The sequence below is a fragment of the Panthera uncia genome (assembly GCF_023721935.1).
Source record: "Panthera uncia isolate 11264 chromosome D3 unlocalized genomic scaffold, Puncia_PCG_1.0 HiC_scaffold_8, whole genome shotgun sequence".
NCBI classification, from domain to species: Eukaryota; Metazoa; Chordata; class Mammalia; order Carnivora; family Felidae; genus Panthera; species Panthera uncia.
Genome location: NW_026057586.1, coordinates 83,799,218 through 83,816,228, shown reverse-complemented (window position 1 = coordinate 83,816,228; position 17,011 = coordinate 83,799,218). Strand labels below are relative to the sequence as shown.

General features: G+C 50.6%; 1 protein-coding gene across 1 annotated transcript; it reads right to left on the bottom strand.

The window, feature by feature from the left end:
* Positions 1-3,075: 3,075 nt before the first annotated feature.
* Positions 3,076-16,939, bottom strand: ORAI1 (ORAI calcium release-activated calcium modulator 1). Its single transcript, XM_049619384.1, has 2 exons — positions 16,411-16,939; positions 3,076-4,068 (listed from the first exon to the last, which is right to left on the bottom strand). The coding sequence occupies exons 1-2, from the start codon at positions 16,711-16,713 to the stop codon at positions 3,463-3,465; spliced, it is 909 nt and encodes a 302-aa protein (XP_049475341.1). The 5' UTR covers positions 16,714-16,939; the 3' UTR covers positions 3,076-3,462.
* Between the last annotated feature and the right edge of the window lie 72 nt (positions 16,940-17,011).

The window sequence follows — 17,011 nt, the reverse complement described above, 5'->3', positions numbered from 1 at the left end:
TGAGCCCCATATCGAGCTCTGTGCTGACAGCTCAGAGCCTGGAGCCTGCTTCAGATTCTGTGTCTCCCTCGCTCTCCCCCCCCCCCCCCGGCCCCGCTTACACTCTTTCAAAAATAAACATTAAAAAAATAAACATTCTACAATAGTTTTCCAGCCCAATGTCCGAAGTATAACCCTGTAACCCCATATTCATAAAGCCCTCAGCAAGTGCCAGATATAAAGATTCAATAAACAGGGACACTATCGATGTTCTTTCTGCCCTCTAAATCATTAAGCAGGGTGGCCTGACCCTCGGTATGGTTCTCACACCAGGAAGCTGAGCCTGGCCCACTTGGGACACAGAACATTCACTCGGTGCCAGGCCCTGTGCTGATAGGTGTCTCCTCCCATGACCCCTCAACAACCTATGAGGTGTCCTGCTATTATTAGTACCTTCTCAGAGGAGGAAACAGGTTCAGGGATGTTCACCAGTCACAAAGCTAGAAAGGAACTGTACTTAAACTTAGATCTGTCTGCTCTGAAGGCACAGAACAGTGGCAGAGCATATATAAGGCCAGCTTTTTTTTTTTTTTTCCCCACCAGAAAAAGTAGGGTGTGTTCTAGTTTATGTATAAAAATCTCTCTAGATAGGAACACAATAAATACACTGGCAACAATGGATGTCTCTGGAGAGAACTGGGAACCAGGGAGGAAGGGCAACTTTTCACTGTTGTATTTGGAACCTGTGAATGTATTATGTATCCAAAATATAAATAAAACTGAAATTAAAGACTGTTCTTTAACTACCAGTGTTTTCCTGAGTTGCCTGGTTTTGAGCACCTGGGGTGCTTGTTAAAAATACAGATTCTAGATCTACACAGACCAACTTGAATTGGAACCTCTGGGGGGAAAGCTTGGAAAGCTACATTTTACAAGCCAATCTGGTGATTTTTTGACTTAGGAAAGAAAATAAACCTAAGGGGCGCCTGGCTGGCTCAGTCGCTGGAGCGTGTGAGTCTTGATCTCGGGGTTGTGGGTTTCAGCCCCACATTGGGTGTGGAGATTACTTAAACATAAAACGGAAAGAAAGAAAGAAAGAAAGAAAACAAAGAGGGGAGGGGAAAGGCGAGGAGGAAAGGGAAGAGCCAAGACTGGAGTCATGGCCCAGAAGTTAGTGCAGCCAGCTCCCAAGTCTTTGCAGAAGCAAAGAGGTGGGCAGGTGACGGGGCTGCATGGAAGATGGCCAGGTCTTCTCTGGGGAGCAACGGAGAGCTTCACACAGGGGCCCCTGCTCCCCACTACTCAGTCCCAGTCAGAAGGCCGTCCAAGGACAGGGGAGAGTAGGTCCTGGTGCGTGAGATGCAGGAGAGAGGCAAGAAGCTGCAATAGGAAAAAGGAGCGCCCCTGCCCCACTCAGCCCACAAAACTGCTCTTATCACATCTGTTTGCACAGAAGGACAAGAACCTGAAGCCACGCTTTGCCCCAACGAACTTTGACTTCACTCAGAGGACTTTGTTTTTATAAAATCCCATATTATATTGTGTTTCTGGGACCCACAGAGGTCTCAAACTCAAAGGCCCATGGTGGGGAGCCAGGCAAGTAACATAAACAAGGCTGGCCTGGTGTGAGACAAGAGGGAGAGGTGGGGTCTGTGGCAAACACATCTCCTGGGGAAGAAGGCGGCTGCAACTCAGTTCCTTCTCACTGCTGCTCTGCAAGAAGGTGGGACCAGTCCTCCTGCTGCTGCTGGATCTTCCAAGTTCTTAAGCAAAGCCAGAATCCACATATATGATTTTTGTGAGAGGCTAGGCTCTGAGCGAGACTTTCTTGGTTCGAATTCTAGCCAATTACACTTAACCTCTTTGGGCATCAACTTTTGTCATCTGCAAAATGGAGATAAACATTCCTGCCAAAACATCCTGATTGTAATAACGGGACAACATCGGGGAAGCCAGGCTGAGGTGGCATTCTACAAAACCACAGGCCCAGACTCCAAAAATGTCGATGTCCTAAAGGACAAGAAAAGTCTGTTCCAAATTTAAAAGCAACTAAAGAGACGTGACAGCTCAATGCAACACCTGGGTAAAATCCCTACTAGAAAGGACATGATGAGGACACGTGGAGAAGTCAACATACATGTCGTTATTAAACAGTACTGCGTCAATATCAAATTTCCTGAATTTGATCACTGAATTGAGGTTATGTAGGAGAAATGTCCTTGGTTTTAGAAGGAAGTATCTAAGCATGAAGGGTGGTATCTGTAACTAATGCACATGGCTCAGGGGAGAAACACACAGTTCACCCCCATCATTCAGTTTCAGCATCTGGGCACCTGCCTCCTTGCTGAGGTCAAACGGCACTGTTCTGTCTTCTTGTTTCAGCTTTCCTAAGCGAGTGTTCTTTTCATGTCGTCTATTTAGTGCCACGTTGTTCACACTCGGTGCTTTTAGCTGGCGATTTTGCTACTAATAAACTGTTAGGAATTTTTTAATGTTTATTTTAAGTAGGCTTTGTGCCAATGTGGGGCTTGAACTCACAACCCCAAGATCAAGAGCTGCATGCTCCACCAATGGAAGCAGCCAGGTGCCCCGGTGATTTTGCTATTTAAAAAGAAGGCAGTAGCGTGCCTGGCTGGCTCCATCAGTGAAGCACGCAATTCTTGATCTCGGGGTTGTGAATTCGAGCCCCATGTTGGGTGTAGATTGTTTAAAAATAAAAATCTTTAAACAAACAAACAACCCAGAAACACATAAAACAAGGTTAACCTATTGAACGGCTGACAAAATATTGTGACCAGAGCCTCATAGGAACCACAGGAGCAATGGTTCAATACTAATTCAGTGTTCATGATGACTTTGTAGAACACAACTGCTATGAATGACAAGAATTGACTGTATATGTATTTTAGTTGCTATTCTCGCAACTTTTTTGTAGGTTTTTAAATTTTCAAAATAAAACGTTAACAAAATTTCTCACTTAGAGGCTCACCTGATTGGGGTGCCAGAATTCATACCAGGCAGTCCAGACCCAACAAAGACACAAGAGGTGTCCCTTATGAGTATATTTATGTGTATACAGACACACACACACACACACACACACACACACTCACACGACACTGAATGGGGAGGGGGATCAAGACAGGAAAAACAAGAAGCATCCAAGTGGCACTGGCACAGGGGAGGAGGAGGGACAAAGGGAGCATTTGTCCCCACTGTGGCTCCCACCGGCGGCCTCCTAACAGGAGGTAAACCCAAAGCTGGAAGAACAGGAAGTGCTTATTCTCTTAGAGGAAAGTTTCAAAGTGCAGTCATTTCTCTTAAAAAAAAAAAAATAAAGAAGAAGAAGCCTCTTCCCTCCACTCTCTGCCCCCGTGACAAAAGCCCAATCCCTGGAGCTGGCTGTCCTTAAGGCTGGGGCAGGACGAGGTCGTGGGGAGCGGCGTAAGGCCAAAGATCTGAAGTGCCCAGGCCCAGAAGGGCTTATGCATAGTGGCTGCCGGGCGTCAGGGGGTGATCCCCTCTGTGGTCCAGCTGGTCCTGCAAGCGGGCAAACTCGGCCAGCTCGTTGAGCTCCTGGAACTGTCGGTCCGTCTTATGGCTGACCAATGAGCGGTAGAAGTGGACGGCAAAGACGATGAAGACCAGGCCAAAAGGGACCATGATGGTGGTGGAGGCGATGGCGGCGGCTTGGCCCGGAGTGATGCCACCAGTGCTGCTGACGTTGGCGACTGCATCGCTGGCCGGGGGCTTGCTGGTGGGCCGCAGCTGCCCGGGCTGCTTCTTGAGAGGCAAGAACTTGACCCAGCAGAGCAGCACCACTTCAGCCAGGAAGAGCAGCGTGCCGATGACCGTGGAAAAGGCCCAGGCCAGCTCGATGTGGCGGTGCATGCGCTCATGGGGTGACTCCTTGACCGAGTTGAGGTTATGCACGTTGCTCACCGCCTCGATGTTGGGCAGGATGCAGGTGCTGATCATAAGTGCAAACAGGTGCACGGCCACCAGCACCGTGGTGCATGCACTAAAGGCGATGAGCAGCCCGGGAGGGTAGTCATGGTCGGCATCTAGCTGTACCTCCACCATCGCCACCTAGGGGCAGGGGAGAGGCAGGCTGAGTGCCAGGATTGTCATGGCCCACAGAACCACACTCAAATCCTGGCTCCCCTCCCATCAAGCTCTCGGACCCTGGGCAAATCAACCTGGCCTCTCCAAGCCTCGGTTTCCTGATCTATATAACGGGGGTAAGAGCACCCCCTCACTTAGGGTTGAGAAAGTACTAGTTAAGATAGCAGGTTTGGAGCCCAGGCTGCCTGGATGTGAATCTCAGTTCTGCTATTCGCGGGCCACATGTCCTTGGGAAAGCCACTGAGCCTCAACTTCTTTATTTGTGAAACAGAGATATCACAGTAGTTCACAGGATTATTTTAACAATGAAGTCAGAGGGGTGCCTGGGTGGCTCAGTAGGTTGAGCATCCGGCTTTGGCTCAGGTCATGATCTCACGGTTTGTGAGTTCGAGCCCCGCGTCGGGCTCTGCGCTGACAGCTCAAAGCCTGGAGCCTGTTTCAGATTTTGTGTCTCCCTCTCTCTCTGCTCCTCCCCTGCTCATGCTCTCTCTCTCAAAAATAAATAAACATTTTTAAAAAAATTTAAAAAAAAATGAAATCAGAGTCCCTGGTACATGGTAAACATCTCCCAAATAGTATCCACTGCTCCTACCAACCAGCCAGGTATTTAAAGCCAAACCACAAACGGTTAAGATGGTAAGTTTGAGGGGCGCCTGCCTGGGTGGCTCAGTTAAGCGTCTGACTTTGGCTCAGGTCATGATCTCGTGGTTTGTGAGTTCGAGCCCTGCATCTGGCTCTCTGCTGTCAGCGCAGAGCGCTTTGGATTCTGTGATTCCAGAGCTCTCTGCCCCTCCCCCGCTCATGCTCTGCTTCTCAAAAAATAAACAAACTTAAAAAAAAAGATAGTATGTTTGATGTATATTTTACTATGATACAGTTTGCATTAAAAAAAAAAAAGCACAACCACCAAACCACCAGCGGCCCTCTCTGTTGGCCTAACATATGTTCCCAAGCACAGGCTTCTCCTTTACTCCCTGCTCCAGGGAGAAGGAGAGGGGTGGGGTAGAGAGATGAAGGCCCTCCCAGGCCAGGCCCAACCCTTTCTAAGGACACAGTGCACCAACCAACGAGGAACGTGAAGCTTCCTCAAAGAGACTGAGCCAGGCGCTGTTGCAGTGTGATTGGCAAGCCCTGGGGCCATCTCCTGCCCTCGCCCCAGCTCTGGGCCCCACGGCTGACGCACTAGTTGCTCCCCAGTTCCTGGAGACCTGTGGACCCAGGGTCACCAGGGGCACGTTCTGGGCCTGCCACCTGCTGCTTCTCACTTGGGCCTTGCAAATCACCCCCATGTGAAGATGCCAGCTCATCAGATCTGGACCAGGAACAGCGAGCAGTGGGCACACTGCCAGGGTCTGCCTGCCAGGGTGGAGGGACTGGGGCAGCAAACGCCAATGGCAATACCATTAAGGATAGTGAGTGGCCTTTCATAAAATGTTTGCTATGTGGGTACCAGGCTCAGAGAGGGGAGGTCCAATGCTGAAATGTATCCACTAGCCCCATACCAGGTGATCCTGACCCCTCCTTACCCTGGAGGCGGGGGGTGGGGCTCTTTCTTTCCCCACTAGCTCTCCTGCCTGTTTGCCTGGCCCTGCTTGCTTTCATTTCTCATCTCTCTCTCTCTACCCTTCCTTTGACCAGGAAAGGCAGTGTGGGGCATTGGTCAGGATCACGGGCTCTAGAGCCAGGCTGCCTGGCTTTGAACCCTGACTCCTCTGCCCTTTATTCAGCTGTGATTCTAGCAAGCTCCTTCAACTTTCTGGGCCTCAGTTTCCTTATCTGTAAAATGGGAATAATAGTACATGACTCAGAGCATTGTTGTGAGGACCGAGTTAATCCCATGTAAAATACTTAGTGCCTGGCAGAAAGTAAATACTCAATAAAAGTGAGCTTTATTATCATTTTTTCAGTTTAGAAACCTTCATCCCCAAACCCACTATCTCTATATGGAATTGTGTGGGGTTTCTACTCTCCACTGGAAGGGTATACCTGGGCTGAAAGAACACCAAGGCCAAAGTGGGGGGCCTGAGTCTGGCTCCAGAACCACCTTCCTTATTTGACCTTGGTCAAAACCTTCCCCTCTTGTCTGTAAAAGGAGGGAACATGGCGAGATTAAGGTCACAGGCTAAAGCTTATTTGGGGTCTGAAACCTTGAGAATCTGATGAAAATAATGGATATCCTCCTTCGAACATCCAGGCATATATATTCACAGGGCTTTTCAGACAATTTCAACGAGATTCACAGACTTGCCCCAGTTGATGACTGTATGAACTTTTCAGCCCAGGAGTTTACAAAATGTTTCAAACTCATATAAATCTGGGGCAGTGCCATCAGGATTTCAACTGTTTTTTAAGATCACTGGTGGCCTAATGCCAATCCTGAGAATTCTTAGTACACACGGGTGAGGGCAGGCCATCAGGGCACAGTGAGTTAAGGGACACATCCCAGGGACCCCTGTTCTCAGCCACCAAGCCTGCCCACGCTGGAAAGGGAGGGGGACACCCTCCAGCAATGCATGCCTTCTGCCACCACCTCCCCACCCCCAGCACTTCCTCTTCCTGTTTTTGGCCTGTTGCCCCGGAACCTGAAACTGGAGAAGGGACAAGCAGGAGAGCCCGCTGGCTGCTTGGCTGCCTCAGGTCCACTGGCTATTTATTCACTCACTGGAAATATCCAGACCCATGAGGTACATCAGGCTGAACTGAATGCTGGGGTATATTCCAGGGGGACATATACAGGTAACTAATCTGTTCCCTTACCTGGTGTCTCCCCTTCTATGTAGCCATTAAGGATGAACTGGCTTCTCCACTTACAAAGCTGGTGACCTTGGACAAGTATTTCAACCTCTCTGTGTCACATCAATAAAACAGGGGCCCACTTCTTATGGTTGTTATGACCATTTAATGAGCTAATGAATATAAAGCCCTTGGAACAGGAGCTGGCATACAGTAAGCTTAACAAAGTATCAACGATTATGAGCAACATCATTATTCTTTTACAAATGAGGAAAAATGGGCTCAGAGAGGCGAGGTCAGCTTTTCCAGGGGTCAGACTGCTTCTAAGTGGGAGCTCTGAACTCAGATCCATGTGGCTTTAAAGCCCATGTGCAAAGTGGATAATAGAAGCTCTTTCTCACCTGGGTGCCCCTACAGACTGAATGCTTCTGTTCCCTCTAAATTCTCACCTTGAAACCCTAATCCCCAGTGTAATAGTAACAGGAGGTGGGTCCTTTGGGAGATGATTCGGTCAAGAGGGTGGAGCCCTCGCAACAGGTTAGTGTCCCTACAAAAGAGAGCCCGGGGGCACCTGGGTGGCTCAGTGGGTTAAGCATCCACTCTTGATTTCGGGTCAGGTCATGATCTCACTGTTGCTGAGATGGAGCCCTGCGGAGCCTGCCTGGGATTCTCTCTCCCTCTCTCTCTGCCCCTCCCCTGCTTGTGCTCTCTCTCTCAAAATAAATATATAAATTAAAAAAAAAGGGGGGGGGTGTATGTGTTTATGCATGGAACCTGCTTAGGATTCCCTCTCTCTCTCTCTCTCTCTCTGTCGTTCTCCCCCGATCACACTCTCTAAAAGAAAAAGAACAAAAAGAGTGAGAGAGCCCAGAGAGCCCCTTGCCACTCCAGCCATGGGAGGGCAGAGTGAGTAGACAGCAGCTTTGAATCAGGAAGCCAGCCCCTCCACAGATTCCGAATCTGCTGACACCTTGATCTTGGATGTCCAGTCTCCAGAACTGTGAGGAAATAAATGTCTGTTGTTTATAAGCCACCCAGTTTGTTATTCTGGTACAGCGGCCCAGATGGACTAAGACAGTTGCTGAGGAGACTAAATAAGGTCTTGACATGTAAGCATTTACCACAGGGCCAGGCTACAGGAGGTGCACAATAAATTTTAGTTAAAAAGAAAAACATGGGGCTTGAAGCAGAAGAGAAATAGCCCAGGGGTGCCTGGTTGGCTCCGTGGGTAGAGTATACGGCTCTTGATCTTGGGGTCATGAGTTCGAGCCCCATGTTGGGTGTTGAGATTGCTTAAATAAACTTTAACAAAGAGAGAGAGAGAGAGAGAGAGAGAGAGAGAGAGAGAGAGAGAAAGAAAGAAAGAAAGAAAGAAAGAAAGAAAGAAAGAAAGAAAGAAAGAAATAGCCCCTGGACACCCTCAGCTGATCCCATGAGAGAACTGATCCCATGAGCCAAGGTTCTGCCCCCTGGGGTGGGTGAGAGGGTCAGATCCCCACTCTGGGCCTCATCTGCCCAAGTTCCAAACCTGGGGCATAAGGGGAAAGTGTGCCCCAAACCACACGGTGCCAGATGGCTACCTCAGCAGGACAGAGACCACGCTTTCCACACCATTTGTCATACTCACAGGATCCAGGACCAGAAATCACAGCTGTTGGAACGGACCTGACCTGGGGACACCAGAACTGGCCAGCTCTCCCAGAGGTCTTGAGCTGGGGAGAGGCTGGCAGCAAAGCCTGAAACGCTGGGCACTTTGAGGAAAAGGAAAAGCCCTGCTCCCAAGCTCTGGAAGAAACCCCATTACCCTCACCAGCCCCTATAATTCCTGGGGCTTTGACCATGCAGGCGGCTGGCTGTATGTACTGTTCCCACACTAGGGGCAGAGTTCAGTGCCATGGGGCTGCGGAAAGAATAATGTGGACTGAGAAGGAACGGATGGCACGCGTCTTGGATCCTGATGAAAACCATTCACAGGAATACAAGCCACTGTTTTTTCCAGAACGCTTCCCGCTTGGGAAATCTCCCCACAGATAGCAAGAGTAAAGTCAAGGGGGCCTCGCGGAATCTGGCAGGCGACTCCCAGGGCCCCAGCTCAGTCCCAGAGAGATCAGATCAGATCAGATTGCAAGCAACTTCACAAGGTAAATATAGCCAGAGTGCTGGGCCTGTTAACCCAAAATAAACAGCTCCCAGCCAGCCAAGGGCCTGCTTGAACCTGGCCACATGGGGCCTAAAGGGATAGGAAGGACGAGAGACTGCCAGCCCCACCTCACACTGGTCCGTGGATCCCGCACGGTGAACACTGGGATGCCAATTTTCAAGTATGAGACAAGAAGATGACCATAGGACTCTACAAAGGGTGGGGCCTGGCTGGCTTTGCCAGGCATGTGCCCGCTATGCCCGAATGCCAACCATCATTCCTCGCCCCTGCTGTGCTCCATGGAGACCCCTGCCACCTGGTGACTCGAAGTCCAGGCCCTTCTGAGACAGTCCTCCCATGCCTGGCCCGACCCCAGCACCCACAGTTGGGAGAGCCAACTGTCCTTTTCTAAGCCGAAGCTTCACTGTTCACTCCTTAAGGAGGGTGGGTGGCTGGGCCTGGAACAGGAGGGCCACCAAGCACAGCCACCCAGGTCATCCAGAGTTGTCTGAGCTTGCCGCACTACCTCAAATGCAAACCATTTATTAAGAAAGAATTGAGGCCTTGTCTAGTGGTTTATAAACTCTTTTGACCACTTCAGTCCAGTACTCCAAATGTTTCCATAAAGAGAAACACATTTGTTAACAGAAACAAAAGTTTCCCCAAACAATACTTCTTCTTCTTTTTTTTAAATTTTTTTTTTTTAACGTTTATTCATCTTTGAGAGACAGAGCATGAGCGGGGAAGGGGCAGAGAGAGAGGGAGACACAGAATCCGAAGCAGGCTCTGGGCTGTCAGCACAGAGCCCGGCGTGGAGCTCGAACTCATGAACTGTGAGATCATGACCTGAGCGGAAGTCGGATGCTCAACCGACTGAGCCACCCAGGTGCCCCACAATACTTCTTCTTAAAGGAAGGTAATATAGCCTAGCCTTACAACACCCAGTGCATGCTATTTCATTCCATTCTTATTTCATTTGAAAACAACAATAACAACAAAACAAAAAACAAAAACAAAAACAAAAACCTGGTGGTGATTCACTAAATATAGGTCATAAGCTAAATTTGTTGAACTTGCTGGTTGGGGGAAGTACAGGCCTAGGCTCTTTCTTTCTTTCTTTTTTAAATTTTTAAAAAAATATTTATTTGGGGGGAGGGGCAGAGGGACAGAGAGACACAGAATCCAAAGCAGGCTCCAGGCTCTGACCTGTCAGCCCAGAGCCCGATGGAGGGCTTGAACTCATGAACCCTGAGATCATAACCCGAGCCAAAGTCAGAAGCTCAACCAACTGAGCCACCTAGGCACCCCTGGGCTTTCTCTTGATCTAGCTAATTCCAATTCCTTGGTTTTACCTTCCAAGTCACCCCTGTTCTGTGGCCTCTCAGGTGAGGATGAGACCATTCACCTACTTATGGGAAGTATGTATTGAGAGCTTACTATGTGCCTGGAGGACCTTGTGGCTCCGAGAAAGTGCAGGAACTAGGACAGCAAAATCTCTGCCGCAGCGAGCATGGCAGGCACTGAATATTTAGGCAAAATAAGTATTTTCAGATTGTGGTAAATGTCCTTCAATCCACACTCTCCTGCTACTACACTTATCGAAATGTCCTAAAGACGTAACTATATGACTTGCTTCCTCCACTATACTCTTATTTCCTGTTTCCCCAGGATCCAGCACTGTTCCTCTTCCCTCTAGGGGCCACGGTAAAACACTGTTGAAGAAATAAATCAGGGACACCTGGGTGGCTCAGTTGGTTAAGTGTCCAACTTCGGCTCAGTTTGTGATCTCGCAGTTCATGAGTTCAAGCCCCATGTCAGGCTCTGTGCTGACAGCTCAGAGCCTGGAGCCTGCTTCGGATTCTGTGTCTCCCTCTCTCTCTGCCCCTCCCTCACTTGCACTCTGTCTCTCTCTGTCTCTCAAAAATAAATAAACATTAAAAAAAAAAAAAAAAGCTACCCAGAAGTCCCATTAGAGAGAAACCTGCTGGCTTTTACTTAAACTTTCTCAGCTTTACTTCTCCAAGGGACCCCACCCCAGCCCCAAACATTGATTACTATCATGCCATCTTAAGAAACCCTAGAGTTCTCTCCTTCACCAGACCTGCACCCAACAACTGGCAGAACTCAATACAAATCCCAGCTGAAAATTCCAGAAATGCAGGACAGACACTTGTGAAGTTTTACAAAAGGCTTCTCTGAGAGGCAGGGAGCACCCTCCCCTTGGGGCATTAGACAAATTTCCATTTATAAACAGCCTGGAGTGCAGAACCCCACATCTGGAAGGATTCAAAGGCCCAGCTATCAACCAGCTACAGCAGCCAGAGGGCAGTTAAGTAGAAATGGCTCCAAGTCAGACCTACCAGTCCATGAATTTTACTAGCTGGGTATCTTAACTTCTATGTTTCTAAGAGCCTTAGTTTTTCTATCTATAGTAAATATCTTTTAGAGTTGGTCTGAGAAGGGGGCCTGGGTGGCTCAGTTGGGTTAAATGTCTGACTCTTGATTTTGGTTCTGGTCATGATCTCATGGTTCATGGCTAGGGAGTTTGAGCCCAGCACTGATAGCTAGAGAGTCTCTCTCTGCCCCTCCCCCACTCAAGCTCGCGCGCGCGCGCGCGCTCGCTCTCTCTCTCTCTCTCTCTCAAAAATAAATAAACTTAAAAAAAAAAAAGAGTTGATCTGAGGATAAAATAAGAATGAAAGAAAAGGGTCCAGGGTCATTCATATCTAGTGGTTAGTAAATAGTAGTAACATCATCAAGATTATTCTAGAATTCATCACACAACTCCTCTCCTCCAAAACCCTAATGCCTCCCACTGCCTACACAAGAATGCAGATTTCCGAAACAGCTAGTCAAAGCCAAGCAACACCTTACCTGACTAGATTCACCTTTCTCAACTACTCCCTACACACCCTCAACTCCAGCCACACCTGCCCCGCCACTTTTCCCTGAGACCCTAAATTTCCCATTTTGTAACTTTGCTCCCAACACTTCCTCTGATAGGAGGGTTCTTCCCGAGCTCTGACTCTATCACCTCTGGAATCACACTGTTTGGAATCAGTTCACCCCTGGGGCGCCTGGCTGGCTGGCTCAGTGGGTAGAGCGTTCAACTCTTGATGGTGGGGTTGTAAGTTCAAGCCCCACGTTGGGTATAGAGATAACTTAAAAAAAAAAAAAAAGAAAAAGAAATCAGTTAACCCTTACCAAAGTAGTCCCATGGGAACAAGGGTGAGAGAGATTCCTGAAAACCTGGGCCAGGTATGTTCTAAGTGCTTTGCAAGTACTAACGCAATGAACCCTCACACCAACTCTGTGAGGCAGGTACTGCCATTATCCTCATTTTACAGGTAAGGAAGCGAAGGCCCCGAGACATTAAGTGACTTCCCCAGGACCTCACAGTTGTAAGCGGTAAAGCTGGGATTTAAACCCAAGTTGTCTGGTTCCAGAGTCCTTGTTCTTTCTTTGCTCTGCCGTATTCGGGCCTCGAGCTCTGTCCTCCTACCACTCCCGGTGTTTCCCCCTAGCGATGGGGCCACCCCAGGGTCACAGGGCTCTGCAGCTCACCGGCCAAGCAACCCCAGCCAAATTATCCACCTGGGACAAAGCACCTGCCCTCGCCTGCCCTCCACAGATCGTGTGAAGATCACAAGAGATCGTGCAAATAAAACACTTAGCACAACGCCTGGCCTACTGCAAGAGCCCAATCAACAAAAGCAATGATCACTATTTAGTAATTAGCACTATGAGTAGTAACGGTTATTTCTTACTCGTCTCCATGCCCCCCTGAACTCTGAACAACGTATCCCAGAGGCTCAATGTCTTATGATTTCAGCCCTTCCTTCCAACTCATTTTCACAGACATTCCAAGCAACTTCTGAACCCGTTCTGGGACCCGGGAACAAAAGGGTGCTGGCGGGCAGAGAACTTGAGGAGGCAGATAATCCAAAAATAATTGATCCCAGGTTGTGGAAAGCATTTTGTTTACGGCAGCAAGCTGACCTTCCCAATTATCTTCTGCTTAGGCTAACGTTACAGCCTGCCCTCCGCAGCAAACCAAGATTGCCAGTGTGCTTGCCATGGTCCCGCAAGGCACAGGGTCAGGCCGAGGGGGCTGCCTCTCACTTAGATAAACTGAGGCACAGGTGACTTGAGTCATACCCTCATCTCCAGGAGCTCCTGCAGGATGCTGACCATGTGCTATGTATCCAGGGCCCCTGGTTTAGGGAGTCCGGATGCTGAGCCTAGCAAAGGCATGTTGTTTCCAGAAATGCTGTCAGGAGTAGGATTCTTGTTTGCAGACGAGAGAGGGTCCAGCTACGGTGTGTACAATCAGATTCTGACAATTCCTCAACCTCTGGTGGGCTCAGTCAGGACTCATAACGAATCCTCATGCAAGACGAGAGCAGGATAGGTACCCGTTTTGTCCACATGAGGAAACTGGCTTCAAAGAATATAAGCCGCTTATCTGAGATCCTGCAGCCTATCTCCCCAGCACATCAGGGCACCTGGCCAGGCCCTTCCGCCCACAAGGGGGGAGTCTCTCAATCCCCTCCGGGCTCTTCAGAGACCCTCCCTCAATCTCACCTGCTGAGCAGGTGAGCCTGGTAGCCTTGCCAACTCTCCTACCTTTGGAGATCGGAGGTCACATCAGTGCCTCTGGTTTTCCCTGTCTCTAGGAAGGAAGCCCTCTGGGGGCAGGAAGTTGGTTGTGCTGACTCACGGGCCAAGGGAGAGTAGTCCAGGAAACTTGCCACTGTTTCCATGGTGCCGGGCTGTGTGGCACCCCTTCCTCTCAGAGGCTCACTCACAAGGCTGGGTGTCTGTAGTGGGGAGTGGAGCAAGGTAGACCTGCCTGCCTCTTCGATCTGTCTGTCCAGGCCAACTCCATTTCTCCCATAGATTTACAGACTCACAACAGTTGCCCCCTTGTAACCACTTTCCCAGAACACAGGCTGTGATGGGGCTCGCCCTTCCCTGTCAGAAGAACTTTGGGGAGTTCATCTGTGGAGCCAGGAAGGCTTCTCCACCCTGACCAGGGAAAATATAAAGATTTTTCTTTTGTAGTTTTTTTTTTTTTTTAAAGTAATCTTTACACTTAACATGGGGCTCGAACTCACAACCCCGAGATCAAGAGTGGCATGCTCTTCCAACTGAGCCAGCCAGGCACCCCCTGACCAGGGAAATAGAGGTCCCCAAGATATAGTCTGGATGAGCCAAGGCCCACCCAATGCCACTGGCTGCCCTGCTTCCTGACTTCCTGCACCATATTCTTAGCAGGAGGAAGAGGAAGGTGCCATCTGATTGAGAGGCTAGCTTCTCCAGGCCTAACAGGACTCCAGAGGTCAGGAAAGTGCTACCCATTAGATCCTCAGTTCTCCCGAAGTGGGAAGGGGGCTCGGCAGTTATGAATTTATGACCCCAAGAAAAAGGGGAACAGGTATGCCACCATCTTAAATTCAGTGCACAGCTGTGAGAAGCTAATGGTGTCACTCCCTGCCCCCAAACTGTAACGTTTTTATTTTGCTTAGAAGAAACTTTCCTGCTCTATTTCCCATCTCCCAGGAGTCCTGGTCGAACATGTCCCTGGCTGGACGTTGGTCAGAACTCCACACACCCACAAAAGGCACAAGTGCCCAAGACAGTTCTGAGCCTGCAGACTCAGGTTCAAATCCTGCTCTAGTAGAGTACCGTATCGCTTTGGGAAAGTTCCGTGGCAAAACCACCCGAAAGGGTAGTTGAGGAATTAGTGTGGAAGTTTAGGGAACCTACAGGATGCCTAGTACAGGGTGAGTGATTGGTAAATGTCAGCTAGTCTTAAAGATTCTTCAGGCAAAAGGCTCAGACTTGTCTCCAAGGATCTGGGAATGACAGAACAGAATTCCATCATATGACCTAAACTAAACACTAGGGTGCCACTCCCTCACACAAACACACACATTCTCTCATCTCCTCTCAAGGGCTTCCTCGATTTAATTCTTTTTTTTTTCTTTTTAATTTTTAAAAATGTTTATTCATTATAAACACGAACAGAGCACAAGTGGGGGAGGGGCAGAGAGAGAGGGAGACACAGAATCTGAAGCAGGTTCCAGGCTCTGAGCTGTCAGCACAGAGGGCGACAAGGGGCTGCGACTCGTGAGCGGAGCCGTGAGATATGACCTGAGCTGAAGTCGGACGTCCAACCGACTGAGCCACCCAGGCACCCCTAATTCTTAGAGATACTTCTAAATAGCAGCCTTCATTTACTGATTCAGAAATCAAGATCCAGAGAGAAATGTGTCTCAGGTCACCCAGGCAGGGGCAGACCTAGGGACAGTTCTTCCCCACTGGACCACCTGGCTTTTCCACTGAGGCCCCGTGTGCTCTGGGCCTGCTCAGGGCTTCTAAAAAGTTCAGGCTCCATTGCGTCCGGCCCACTTGTTTGTAGAACACAGGGAGAGTACCAGACACACTCCCAAGAAAACACGAGGGTGCAGCCACTCCCTCCCTCAAGGCCAAGAGCTTAGCTCACTCACTGGGGAGGCGGGAGTGCTCTGGGCTAGGGACCTTGGCGGGGGGGGGGTGGGGGGGGGGGAGACCCCACTCACACAGGTTGATGTCACACAGTGATAATCACGAATTGTTCTGTAGGCCCCGCCCTGGGAGACTCCAGGCCTGAAGGCATCCTCAGGACCACTTCTTGGTCCAACCTGCAGCCTCACCTACACCACCTCTCAGAGGCTTCTCGCTGCAGCCCAGCCTGGCATGGGAAGAGGAAACTATGCCTGACCCCCCAGATCAGCCGAAAGCCCATTCATGGGGAATATGTCCCACCGGCCTCCCCCACACCCAGTGACTCAGTGGCAAGTTTCTGAAGAGTAGACTGAGAGTGGAGAGCGGTTGTCAAAACCCCAGGCTGAGGCTCTCGGAAAATGCAGTGGGAGAAAGGTTGTCAGGAAATCCCCTCCACTAGGTGATAAAAGGACATGGCCAATACCTTTTGGCCTCAAGTATGAGGTCATGTGAGAGACAGCTCGAGGGTCCCTCTCCACCTCTTGACACCTGCTCCCAAGGAGATCACACCCTTTCCGTCCTTCCTTTCCCCCTGAACATATATGTGGGACTGTCTTCTTACAGATCCACTTCTAAGATACTGCTCTTTCCTCCCTATTTGCTTCATCAAACTTGCCCATTTGAAGGCACCTGAGCCCCCCAACTCTGGACAATTTCTATGACACCCAGTCTCCCACACCAGGTGTCACTTGTCGCCCACTTTTCCTCACGTCCAGCACTCTGGACTCCTCACCCCCCAGCGTCCACAACACCTTTCTCCCAGATCTTTCCCGCATCCCCTGCCCTCCCGGCCCGCCCAGCTTGCTTCCTGTGGGCACCGTCGGGGCTGCGGGCGGGAGCGGCCAGGACAGGAGAGGGGGCAGGGCAGGGCGGCCCGAGCTCACCATGGCGAAGCCGGAGAGCAGAGCAGAGGTCCGGCTAGAGGCTTTGAGCTTGGCACGGCTCAAGTAAAGCTTGCGCCAGGACAGCGCCTGCATCGAGTGCTCGTTGAGGCTCATCACCTCGGAGTAACTCTGGCCGATCCAGTCCGGGTAGGTGACGGCGGCTGGCGGCGGCGGCGACGACCCCGGGGTCTCCCCGTCCCCGCTGCGGCGGCGGCTCCGGCGGCTGCCGCTGGTGGTGCTGCCGCCGCTGAGGGGAAGCTCGGGGCTGTTGTTGTTCGGGGGCGGGGCGGGCTCCGGATGCATGGAGCACCGTGCAAAGGCGCGGGCCGGCCCGGGCGCCTGCGAAGGCAGCGGCCCCCACCCTCCGCCGCACCTCCGCCTCCGCCTGAGGCAGCCGCCGCCTGCCCCCCGCGCGGGCCGGGCCTGACCCAGACGGCCGCCAAGCACGAGAGGCAGGTCGAGGAAGCTGCTGCAGCCCCAACTCGCAGGCCCGCCGCGCCGCTTGCAAAAGCCCGGGGCGGCCCCGACGCGAGCCTGCGCGCTAGCCGGCGTCCAAGATCCTTGGTCCGGACCCTCGGCGCGCGCCGCGATTGGCCGCCCC